The sequence below is a fragment of the Brassica napus genome, chromosome C4 (genome assembly GCF_020379485.1).
Source record: "Brassica napus cultivar Da-Ae chromosome C4, Da-Ae, whole genome shotgun sequence".
In the NCBI taxonomy this organism is placed as follows: Eukaryota; Viridiplantae; Streptophyta; class Magnoliopsida; order Brassicales; family Brassicaceae; genus Brassica; species Brassica napus.
Genome location: NC_063447.1, coordinates 35,589,631 through 35,603,042, shown reverse-complemented (window position 1 = coordinate 35,603,042; position 13,412 = coordinate 35,589,631). Strand labels below are relative to the sequence as shown.

At 37.5% G+C, this 13,412-nt stretch overlaps 1 protein-coding gene across 2 annotated transcripts; it reads left to right on the top strand.

The window, feature by feature from the left end:
• Window positions 1-6,489: 6,489 nt before the first annotated feature.
• On the top strand, window positions 6,490-12,586 carry LOC111210708 (DEAD-box ATP-dependent RNA helicase 11-like). 2 transcript variants are annotated; one of them, XM_048756123.1, is made up of 4 exons: window positions 6,490-8,036; window positions 8,289-9,081; window positions 9,200-9,283; window positions 10,401-12,586. In XM_048756123.1, the coding sequence occupies exons 2-4, from the start codon at window positions 8,389-8,391 to the stop codon at window positions 10,401-10,403; spliced, it is 780 nt and encodes a 259-aa protein (XP_048612080.1). In that variant the 5' UTR covers window positions 6,490-8,036; window positions 8,289-8,388; the 3' UTR covers window positions 10,404-12,586. The 2 variants fall into 2 exon arrangements, with proteins under 2 accessions (XP_048612080.1, XP_048612079.1); XM_048756122.1 differs by lacking the exon at window positions 10,401-12,586 and having other exon boundaries at window positions 6,495-8,036; window positions 9,200-9,592.
• Window positions 12,587-13,412: the final 826 nt, after the last annotated feature.

Below are 13,412 nucleotides of genomic sequence, written 5' to 3'. Positions count from 1 at the left end.
ATTTATAGTTGAAATCCTGCCGACAGATCGAGGAAATTCCGACGGAATTCCAACGCCAATGGCTAGTTCGTCGGAATTTCCTCGGAATTTTTAAAATCCCCCAACGGCTCTCCAACGGCTATAATATATCCTCGGAATTCATCGGTTTTTTCCGAGGAATACATTTCTCCTCGGTATTCCATAAGAATATTCCGACGGATTGATATTTTCTCGGAATTCCATCGGTATATTCCGAGGAAATTCTGAGGAAACCAAATTTTGTGTTTCGTCGGAATATCCTCGGAAATTCCTCGGAATATTCCGAGGATTTCATTTTCCGTTGGAATGTCCGTCAGAATACCGCTGTTTTCTTGTAGTGATATAGTTTTATGATAATTTGTATCATGTTCCAATAGAGCCGTCTCCACCATCTGAAAAGAAACAACTCCTCACCGCCAGTGGTTTAGCTCAAAAGCATCCAGACCGCAAGCCACTTTGACGACAATCCCATAGGATGTTGGGAGCGAGCCGAGCCGTACAGCTACAACCAGCTTGGTTGAGCCACCGTGTATCACTCCAAACCCAGCCGCGACATCGGTCGGAGCACTTTCAAGCCTATCTTAAGGCATCTCATGATCTTTTCCGCTGTCCTTAAGCGGGAACTTACCCAGAGAGCACTGGAAGCCCAAGATATCGCTTCAACGAGACCATCCACTGCTCCGCTGCATCACTTCAATTATCTCAAATACCAAGATATCACTGCCAAGGAACAAGCCTTTGAATTGAAACTAAGCCAAAAACCAATAAAACAAAAGATAAAACTCAAAGAAAAATAGACAGACAATTCTTTTTACCGACGATGCATGTACCGACAGTGAAAACGTGTATAAACTGCAAAATAATAACTGCAAGCAAGAGAGACTGGGATGGAAAATTACAATATTGGTTTGGATCAAAATTATAATCTGATCGAGTAAACTTAATATTGGTATTTTGGTTGCTAAAAAAAATAAAATAACTTCTTAACATTTTACCAAAATAAAATAAAATAACTAGAAATATAATTTGTGCGATGCATGAAGGAGACACGAAGTCCGCAAGTTAATGGATGGAGTTGTATTCATTATCGAATAAATTTATCCGAGAACCCATGATCATGAGTTCGCAAGTTAATATGTGGGCCATATATATTTTAAATATTCACTATAAGGCTTGGAAGTCAATGCTAAGTTCCGGCTTCTCCAACTAGGTATGTATAATAATAAAAGAGACTTCACTTTCTCCATATTACATAACTCTGCCTCAGCATTGTATATGAGTATTTTTCAACATCTGTCTGAAAGTGAGCGAGGAAGTTTCCCTTGAAATGTACGTGTATTAACTTGACAAAATATAGTACAAAACAGTTGAGAGATACGTGGGATCTCCTCTAGACTAACATGAATGTAGGAAAATATACTAAGGTATGTCTAAACTGTACAATGATAGTTATCTTATCTAATATCCACCCGCAGTTGTAGCGTGGGGTCTCGGATGCCTAGACTGGATCGGAAACTCGTGAAGAGTGAAGACGTGAATATATTTGTGTATTGGGGCGTAGAAGGAATATGTAAGACTCAAACTTTTCCCATTCAAACTTTTTCTCTTACAAAATATATGTCGATGTCGATATGCTTGGTTCTTTGGTGTTGAACAGGGTTAGAAGATAGATACACTACGCTCACAATATCAGAATAGACCACCGTGACTTGCTGTATAGGCCGGCCCATCTCGAGAAGAAGATTCCGTAACCAGCACGCCTCAGCAACAACGTTAGCTACTCTTTTATATTCTGCCTCTGCGCTTGATCTAGAGACTGTGGGTTGGCGTTTTGCGGACCAAGAGACAAGATTATCACCGATGATGTAAAGACAAAATCCTGACATTGATCGCTGTGTGGTAGGGCAGCTAGCCTAATCATCGTCTGTATAAGCTGTTAACTATATATGTCAATTGGGATGTCCATGTCTAATGGACATGTCCAAATGGACAAAACATTTTATTGAACATTATTTTTTAAGACCAAATTGTATCCAGTCTAAATTGTCAAAACCAAATTGGATCATTCCAAATGGGCCTTATGCAGGCCCCAAATAAATTTTTTGTTTTAACATACTAAATCCATAAAAAATATAACTTGGACTTAAAAAAAATCCAAAACATAGGCAATTCATATGTCTTACACAACCACAATCCAAAGCATAGGCAATTCATATGTTTTGCACATCCAAAATCTAAAGCATAGGTAATTCATATATTTTACACATCCAAAGCATAAACAATTTCATACATTAAAGTTCATACACCAATACAAAATCAAAACATAAGTAAATGATGGTCCTCTTCTTCTTTGTCTTCAGCCTCTCCTATCAAAATGAAACACATAATCAAGTAAGTGATCATTCTCCCAATGTCCAGTAACAATTCACAATTCAATTCCAAAAACAAACAAACCAAATAACATAAATTAAATAGCAAAAGACCAGGAGCCATCAACAGAAACAAAACTAGCTAACGTTAATAACCAGAACAAGTTTTTAGCTACACCTTTCTAAAGCAAATACACAATCCCATCAACAGAAACATAACTAGCTAAAGCAATCATTAGAAACAAACATAGAAACCCATCAGACAACGACATCAAAGCTGAAAGCAACATAAACTCAAACAAGCCACACCATATACATCTCGCAAATAAGCAAGCACCTTGAATATATAGAGTACTATCAGACTTTATCATCAGAACAAATCATAGAACACGACAGAGATTATACCTTTAGTTGAGTCAAGTATTTTTCCTTCCACTTTCTTCTGCTTCCTCATGTAATTATTCCTTATCTTCCTCATCCAAATTGCATCCACCTACAAAAAAAGAGAAGTTACTCAATAGTTTCACATATCAAAAACTCGATTATAAATTCAACACTCACCAATCACTCCATAACCACAAAGCCAGTTTCTAGCACAGATCAGAGCTTGAACATTTGATTGGAGAAGCCGGCTCATGTACTTGCTGAGAACCCTACTTCCAACACTAAATGATGACTCAGATGACACTGTTTTTATTGTGATGCATAGAACATCACATGCCATTTGAGACATCTCCTTAAACCGGTTTGAGTCCCATCGATTTTGTGCCTTGCAAGTAACTGATGATTCGTTTGAGAGCGATGAGATGCCGTTCGCGTGGCTCATGCATGAAGAGGCATATTTTCTGGACAGCATATGAGATGTCAGGCCTAGTGAATGTGAGATATTGTAGGGCTCCGGCTAGGCTTCGATACTCGGTTGGATTGGCCACTCGTTTACCTTCCTCTTCCGCTAATTTTGATTTCATATCAACTGGTGTTGAACATGGTTTGCACTCCTTCATGCCAGCTCGTTCGATGATCTTTTCTGCATATTGAGTCTGAGATTAGAAGAGGCCTTTTTCATTGAACTTCGCTGAGACGCCGTGGAAAGAACTAATGCGGCCCAAGTATTTCATAGGGAACTCAGATCGTAAGACTTGTATTATTGTATCTCGTAGAGTAGTTGTCGACGCTGTAACAATGACATCGTCGACGTATAAGAAAAACTTGTATCCTATTTGGATTGGATAAAACCATTGTTAGTAATGAAATTCACAAATCTCGTATTCCAAGCCCGCAGGGCTTGTTTTAGGCCATAGACTGATCTCTTAAGCTTGCATACATGATTCAATTTTGATTGATCTACGAATCCTGGAGGCTGTAACATGTAGACATCCTTGTTGGACCCAATTTCGGTCCAGTCGTGTTTGGCCCGTGTAAAGCCAAAGCGGAACAAAGGACCAAAACCAGGAAGATGGAGTCAAATTTGGCGAGATCGAAGCCCGAAGATCGAGGGAGAGGTTGAAGAGATCTTGAAATGGATCAGCTATAAGAGGGAAGACATGACAAGAGAGAGGACACATGAAAAACCCTAGAGAAAGCTTACTACACACATCGACCTCCTCTGAGCTCGCAATTAGCCTTATTCCTTTTGTTGATTTCCTTTGTAGTTTCAGATCTCATTCTTCATTGTATTCGAACTTATCCAATCAATAAAATCCATTCTCGTCAACCGGAATCTGATTATATTGTTGTGTTCTAAGGATATGTTTGCCCACATCCTTTTTCTTCCCTAGATTTAACATTCCATCAGTACAAAATACTTAGTGTAGATTTTAGGATCTACAATCCTCATCGAGCGTGCCATGAGGAACGCATTTTGCACTTCCAACTGATGTATCGGCCAGTCATTGGAGAGAGCAACATGTAAGACATTCCTTATCGTAGCTGGTTTAATGAACGGACTATATGTCTCGTCAAAGTCTACTCCATGTGCCTGAGACTTCCAATTTGCAACGAGTCGCGACTTGTGGTTCTTAAAGTTGCCCTCTGCATCAAACTTGTGCTTATACAGCCACATACAACGAATAATATTAGTGTCAGCCGAGCGTGAGACAAGATCAATAGTCTCAGTTTTAACAATAGCATCGACTCCACATTTATTGATGGATTCCAATTAAGATCATCTAAATCTTGAATATGCTTTCTGGAAGTGGAGAAAAAGATTGAGCTAAAAGAGAGAACTTTTCTTTGGGTTTAGAAATACCATGTTTTGATCTTGTAGACATTGCATGCTTTGGAGCCTCAATAACCACAGGTGAAGTTTTAGTTGGTGCATCTTGAGAACAATTTGTAACAGCCATCAGTGGAGAAGCTGGTGTAGGAGATTCCAAGATGTTCCGAAAGAGAATGGAAGGCTCATTTTCTGGTGAGAGGAAGTCGTAATCAGACTCTTTGGTTGGTGTTGAGTCCTTATACGAGAAATTCGATTCATCAAAGTTCACATAACATGATATGATGATTTTATTGGTTGAAAGATCTAAACATCTGTACCCGCTGTGATTGTTTGGGTATCCAAGAAAGATACATTTAGAGGATCTTGGTGAAAGCTTTTCAGTGTGAGGGATATTAGTGTTAGGTAACACAAACAACCAAAAGTTTTGAGATGAGAATAAGAGATTGGTTTATTGAGCAATACCGAGAAAGGAGCTATGTTTTGAATGACTTTTGAAGGAAGAAGATTGAGAACATGGTCCGTCGTGTGCAAGGCCTCTACCCAGAAAGAAGATGGTAGATGAGCCTGGAAGAGGAGACATCGGACTGAATTAGTGACAGTACGTATAATTTTCTCCGGTTTTTCGTTCTATTGAGAAGTGTAAGGACATGAGAAACAGAAGGTGATACCCTTCTCTGCGTAAAAATCATGAAACTGGGAGTTGTTATACTCACTTCCATTGTCACATTGAAGTCATTAATGTCCCTGCCAAACTGAGTTTTCACATAGTTTGTAAAGTGCAGAAACTTAGAAAAGGTTTCATATTTGTACGTATCGAAAAAGGTATACCCATAGAAAATGAGAGTAGTGATCAACGAAAAGAACGTAAAACTTGATACCACTCATACTCTGCACCGGCGATGTCCATAAATTTGAATGAATTATTTCGAAAGGGTGATCAACTGTCGTGTTTGAATTGGCAAAATGATGCTTTAAATGTTTTCCAAACTGACACAAATAACAAAGATGAGTTTAAACTCGTTTATTACAAGATAAAGCATTAGAAGAAAGAAGATAATTTAAGCGTTTGATTGCTGGGGTTAACCAGACGATTGTGCCAATTGCTTGATGTTATTGCAGTGAAAGCTGAAGGAGCATATCTTTTATTGGAGGCTGAATGAATAGGATAGAGGTCTCATGTGCTATCACTGCGGAAAATCATCTTCTTTGTATGAAGATCCTTCACAGAAAAACCGAAAGGATCAAACTCAACAGAAGATGAATTATCTTCTGTGAAACGACGAACATAAATCAAGTTCTTGAGAATAGAAGGAGTAACAAGAACAACATTTAGAGAAAGAGGCCGAGATTTTGTGGGAAAAGATAGAGATTCAGAAAAGGTTAGCTGGAATCATACCTCCGTTGCAACGGTTACTGTTTTTCCCATGCCATTTCTAAAAATAGACTTAAGATTACCTATCGTGTTATGTGAGCCGTGATGCCAGAGTCCATGTACCACTGATTGTCGAATGGATCCATGAGGGTCATATTGTTGAAGGCTACAGAAAAGTCTGTTGTCGGTTCATACTTTTGTGTGTCACCATTTGTTGATTGACCTTGTTGCTGCTGACTTTGTGGTCTGGGACGAAGGAGACCTGGTTGTTGAAACGGCGAGAATGGTAGCTGAGCCCATGGGTTGTGTTGTTAAAGAGACCTCATCGGATACCCATTTTGACAATAGGGAGTGCTCCACTGGTTGTATTAAGGCCTGGATTGATTTGACTGGTTCCTGCTTTTGCCACGATATCTGCCTCTACCTTGTCCTCTGTTTTGGTTGAAGCATTGCTGATTCTTTTGTTGCTGTGGCTTATGATCCGGGCGCGTATCCGTAGCAACCAGAGCCTTTGCAGAAGATGGTGTGTCCTCATGTGAAGGACTCGGTTTCTTGCCCTTGCCAAGACGATCTTCTTCGAGTATTAGCATCGATAGTGCCTCCTCAAAGGATGGAAAAGGCTGTCGATGGATAATGAGGTTTGATTATGTTGTCATACTTGCCATTGAGGCCATTGAGAAGATATGTCACCAACGTCCTCTCCGAGACTGGAGCATCAACATTAGCTAACATATCAACAATTGATTTTACTCCTGACAGTACACGTGGACCGTGAGAACGCCTATCTCCTTGGTGCGTAGTTTGTGGTCAAGCTGGATTGCCATGGCTTCCTTATTGTCTTGAAAAAAAAATTTCAGTCGAAGCCAAATTTCTTGCGATGTACCTCATGTCTTGAATGTACCCTTGAAGAGGTTCTTCGAGAGAGTACCGTATAGCCACAGTTTGACTAAGCCATCTCGTTTCTTCAAAACGTGATCATTGCCGTCGGATGGGAGGAGTGTGCCGTCGAGGTGGCCTGAAACGTCAAAGCTTTGGCAGTGTGAGAAAGAGTTCTCGCCAAGCGTCGTAGTTCCCATTATCGATGTCCAAGAGAAACAGAATGTGGGAATTGATGTTGGTGACTCCATAGGTGCGTTCAAGTGGAGCGGGTGCAGCCATTGGATGAGAAGGAGAAAAGAAAGAGAGAGTGGAGTGATGAAGAGAAAACAGAGAGAGAGTGAATACACAGAGAGATTGCGTTTTCGATGGTTCAGGAACTGAAACCCGCTGATACCATGAAAGTGAGGAAGTTTTCCTTGAAATGTATGTGTATTAACTTGACAATATATAGTACAAAACAGTTTAGAGATACGTGGGATCTCCTCTAGACTAACATAAATGTAGGAAAATATACTAAGGTATATCTAAACTGTAAAACAATACTTATCTTATCTAATATTGTCAACTCCTGAATAACTATCTTGAGTTAATCTTCATCAGCCCAGTTCTGATGTTTTGCATTGGGTTTTTTTCGAACTTTTTGTCTAAGCGCATATATGTTTAGGGTTTCATCAGTTCCGGAAGTTCGGGTACAATCAATTTAACTACACCACTACAAAAATTACCCGACTAATATATTAATCAGATCTTGACGGTTTATTCTCCACAAAAGTTACAAATAAATGGCTCCAGTTAACTTTTACTATTTTCTTATTTGAGTTAAAGTTATAATTTATTTGCGAAGAAGTAAAGTTAGAATTCCCCAATATTTTTATATTGTAATTTAAAATCAAGCTATATATCTTACAATACTAAAAGGATAATAAGCTCAACAACTAAAGTGTCCAGATCAGCAAATTAATTCGAGCCAATCAGGTTCTAAATATATGCCATGTCAGCACGACCTAAATCTTCCCCGCAAATTTGTCGATCCACATCCCAGTTGAAAAAAATCATTTGCTCACCCCGTTACAGTCTCTATATTTCCTTTTCTCCCTTCTCCGAGCTTCTCCGTTGGGTGAACGACTACCATTGAATTGATTTCTTCATTTCGATTCGATTCTCTCTGCCGATTACTAAGGTTCTCTCTCTCTCCATATATCCTCTCTCCTTTGTTTATCCGCGAACGTATCTCTCTATTTCGAGCAGTTAGATAGCCACCTTCTTTCTCTTCTCTTCTAACTTAGTCGTTTGATAGATCTGATTGAGATTTTTTGAGGGTTTCATCTTTCCAGCTTATGGGTTTCGATAAAGCCTCTTCCTTTACTTACTATCACCCATCTGCTATTGGATTACGTTTCTCTGCTAACTAGACCTTTGTGGAATTTGCCAGGTTCATTCTTATAAGGATAACGAGTAACAGGAGCAGCAGCAATCGTTTTGATTATTTAAAGTTGCAAGCTTTTTTCTAGATTTAGGACAAAGTTTCAGTTATGAGTGCATCATGGGCAGATGTGACCGACTCTGAGAAGGCTGCTTCCAGGGCAAAGCCTGCTTATGTTCCCCCACATCTAAGGAACAGGCAGTCTGCGCCTGTTGCTCCTTTGCCACAAAATGATCGTCCGGGGTATGGTGGTCAACCGTCTAGATGGGCTCCTGGAGGTGGAGTTGGTGGAGGCGGTGGCTACAGGAATGATGTAGGGCGTCCCGGCCAAGGTTATGGTGGACGAGTAAGTAGTGGTGGTGGCTGGAACAACATAGGTGGAGGATGGGAACGTGACGTTAATCCGTTTGGAGATGAGGCTGATCTAGAACCCGCCGTTCAGGAGAATACTGGCATTAATTTTGATGCCTATGAAGATATTCTCATCGAGACCACTGGAGGAGACGTGCCTCCTCCTGTTAACACTTTTGCTGACATTGATCTTGGGGAGGCGATGAATCTCAACATCAGGAGGTGTAAGTACGTGAGGCCAACACCTGTACAGCGTCACACCATTCCGATACTTCTTGCAGAGAGGGATTTGATGGCCTGTGCTCAGACAGGATCTGGGAAGACTGCTGCCTTTTGCTTTCCGATAATTAGTGGAATCATGAGAGATCAGCACCTTCAGAGACCTCGTGGTTCACGGACCGTTTACCCTCTTGTAGTTATCCTCTCACCAACAAGGGAGCTGGCATCTCGGGTAACATAGAGAATCTACTCATTCTCTCACAGAATATAATTTCTTCAGACAAGACACATGTGTATTTTTTAAATATACACACATTGTTGACGTTTTGCTTTTTTTTTTTTTTATTAAGATTCATGATGAAGCAAAAAAATCCGCATACCAAACTGGTGTGAAGGTCGTTGTTGCTTATGGAGGAACACCGACTAACCAGCAGGTAATTATCATGCACATGTAATTTTTCTTTCTTGGTTGTCTGCCTTGTCTTTGGATATTGTTTCATGCTTATAGGGGTGTTGTCTATTTTAAGTTAATAGCAGCTTACGGCTTACTGGTTTGGGTTCTGCTAGCTCTGTTCTTCCTTATATCAGTCTCATTTTTGAAATTATGTTTTGATTTTGAAGTCAGCAGTTCATGATTAATATTGTACCGTACATAACATCATGTTTAACATGATCCTCATCCTCTTCACTCCCATTCAAAAATTTAAAAATTTATTAAATCATTGTGTTATTGGTCATCAAAATTTACATATTTAAGTATTCAAAATGATTACACATGCAGTGTGTGTGTATGTATATGAAATGAAGGTTAAACATGATTACCAAAAGATTAATAGAAACTTTAACTATGTTTACATCTAAAATATATATTAGTATATAAATTAATGATATTTTAAACACAAAAATTATTATCTTTCAAAACAATTCATTTTAATTTGTCAAATACTATATCAACAAATAAATGATAATCAATCCTTATATTTAAGTTTAACTTTAAAATATATATACATTTTATAAACAACAAACCGCGCTACGAGTTATTATAAAACTCAAACGAAAGCTTAAAAGTGATGAACTATTAACATTTATATAATCTGAAAAGATGTTGTGCATGCAACTTAATGTGGTGAAAAAATTGTAAATATATGAAGACATACATCATTTATATACGTTAAAACATAGCATAAGATTCATGTTTAAGAATATGATTTTTTTTTTAATATTAGGAAGTTTTGAGTTGAAGCCCATATATAATCACGAGTTTTTTACATAAAAGATCATTTTTTGACTTTTTATAACACAGTGGGTCACATTCTACTACTAAGGTAGTTTCTCAATGGTTGTTTACCCTATTGCCCTTAACTAAAGGTGAACAAGATGTGTAGTTGGTTGTTCTTTAGTTTTAGTTGAATATTTTTAATTTTTAAATTATTTTAAAATGGAGGAACCGAAATCAGCAACAAACTGAATTGAATATTAACATAGTTGTTTTTTGCCGTAACTTCTCCTCATCTTTTTACGGTAAATGTTTTTATAAAAAAATTATTTTAGTGACTCTGTGAGGTGGAGGTTTCTCCATCACTTCCGTCGAGCTCTCGAACACTAACCATCAGAGGCTGCCGTAAAATCTGAGTGGCCGTTGACCTCTCGGAAAAGAGAGCCTTAGCTGTTCGTTGGGTCATCAATTACTACATCCATCCCGAAGACAAACTTCATTCTCCACCTCTTCCCACCTCCGTTATCTTAGGCGCCGATTGAGGTCGTCTCCCTCTCCAAACTCAGCAACCGCAGCTTAAACATGAAGATTTCACTGCATTCACCAACTCCAAGGTAACAGAGCTAGCAAAGCCGTCGAAGGAAGTTAGGTTTCGTCACAAATTCATATAGTGAAGTTTCACGATAGTTCATAGAAGAACCGCGGCAGTGTACATGTCTAGACGGTGTACATGTAGACATGTCTAGACGGTGTACACCTTTGTTAAGTGTTAAGCGATAAGGAAAAATATCATTGTCGTCGTGTTCATACATCTTTTAAGAGACTATTTGTAAGAGCATGTGTTGGTGCTTGTTTTAAAAGAAGAGTTGTATGTCCATGTGTACATTGTTTTGCTGCTATCCCCGTGTACATTGTTCTAACGATGTCCACGTGTACGCCCCTATGTATATTGTTCTAACGATGAAGAACATAACTGAATAACCGAATGACATGCACAAATAACCGAATGACATGCACAAATCTCTTTAAAAAATTCTCAGTTGTACAACATTCCAGCGCTATCACACATATTCCAATGTTTCAACATTTGTAAAGGCTAAATAGCATTCATATGTACATGTTCTTTCACTATCCACATGGACATTGATTAACAAAATCCATAACTACATGTTGTGTGAATGGCGTGTACAGATCTCGAATCTCACCGAAGAGGACGGTATTATTTCTTGGTTCGAAGGTGAATACATGGTTCGTGCGAGATGAAATGTTGGTGGAGAAGACGGTGGTTGCTGGTGGTTGCTGGTGAGCTGACGGCTGAGCAGCCTCTGACGACGGCGCGAAGATCCCAATCCTCGGCCATTGACTTGGTTTCTCAGGGGAGACAAAGCTTTCTTCTGAAAATCTCTGAGGAGAGAAGATACAAGCAGAGGACTGAGCTCATGGCCGCCGAGTTATATTAATTTTGACAGCAAATCAACTTCAAACTCTGAAGCTTTCGATTTTCTCCGGCTGAATCAAAGTCAAACTAAGTGATCCACTGCAGCAGAAGTAAAAAGTCAGCGAGAAATCCATTCCGATCTAGCCACGTGGGAAGATGAAATCCAACGATTCGTGTTGTGTGGAGGATTTGGAATATACATAAGCTGTAGAAGATGCATGAACAGATGAATCACAAGATGATTTTACACCACTACCAGCTGCGGCAGCGGCTCTCCGCTTCACTCCGTTGAAATTTCTGGTTTTTCTCATCAGTTATATAAAAGAGCAAAATCTAGAAACTAAAGGAATAAGAAAAGAAACTTAGTTAGGTTGTAGTTACTATGTGCAATAGAAAAAAGGGTACTATAGAAATTTAATATGTTGACAGCTGTGCATATGTGTCTAAAAAGCAAAGAGAAAGTGCAGTAGGAGTCAAAAGTTACTCAGAGTGTTATTTAAGTCTGATAAAATGACTTACAATGTAATACTTTCTATAATCACAAGATCTGAAACCACAACATATAATATTAGTTTTGTCTCATCCGTCACTAAGTCACTCGGATCAGAAATTTTTGACACAAAGACCAAAGATCATTTTGAGTTGAGTTAACAACTTCTAGTTAAGAATATGACTTGATCATACTAATATCATATTGTATATTATAATATACGGTCAACACATTATGTGTCGTTTAACATGAAACAAAAATTAGATAAATGGATTATAACAGGTAAGGTAGTAAACAGAGTAAAATCATTTATAATTTTGAGAAAATTTTATGTTTACCACTTTCATGGTACCATTTTTCATCTTTACACCAGTAAAGTAACATTTTCAAAAATATCTTCTTCACTAGCTTAAGATCCGCGCAATTGCGCGGGATGAATGTTATATATAAAACTAATTTTTATCTTTTTTATTTATTTGTATTCATTTACGTATTATGTATATAATTAAATTAGAGTAAAGACATAAATCAAAACAATGCATCTTGTTTATTTACATATTTTTTTGGTAAATAAACCAAAACAATCATTTTATTTATTTTATATGGTATATAACAAATTTTCAATGACATGGACATAAACATATAGTATATTTTAATATAAATATTTATTATTGAGAATTCATATTCATATGATAAATAAAAAAATTTCTAATGTGCGATTTTTTTAATGCAAATTTCCAAATTAAAATATTAAAGTTTTAATATATTTTTTCAATGAAAATTTAGAAATGATCATACTTAAGTATTATTCTATGTTATATAGTTTAATTTTAAACTATATTATTATATAATATGAAAGTCTAGTAAATAAGACTTCATATCCATACGATTTATGATCATTTGTATCTTGTTATTACAAAAAAAAATTAAACCATTGATCACAAAATTTTAGTGTGAGACATTTAACGTTTTTAATAATTTATAGTCGTTTTAAAAATTCAAAATATGACATAATATTTTTAGTTTTTTATTATATGGTTAATGTAGTTGTTTAATATCTTTTAATAATATAAAATTAAATAAAAAGAGCTAAAATACAAAAAATACTATCAAATATTTATTATTCATAATCATTAATTGTCATATATACGTCAATCATATTAGGCAATTTGGTAGGTTTTATTTAAGAAACGTGCGAGAATATGCATTAATAAAACAAGAAAAGTGGATGTAGGCAGAGACACCGAGACACTTGAGAACACACTGAACTTGTTCCTCAAAAGATTTGAACATGGAAGAGTTAGCGCGCCTAAGCACCACCAAGACAAAGCAAAACCGCTGGAGACGCCAAACTCACCACTGTCACCATCTATCCTGCAAAAATATAGAAACTACTTGCTATACATGAAAGATCCGGCC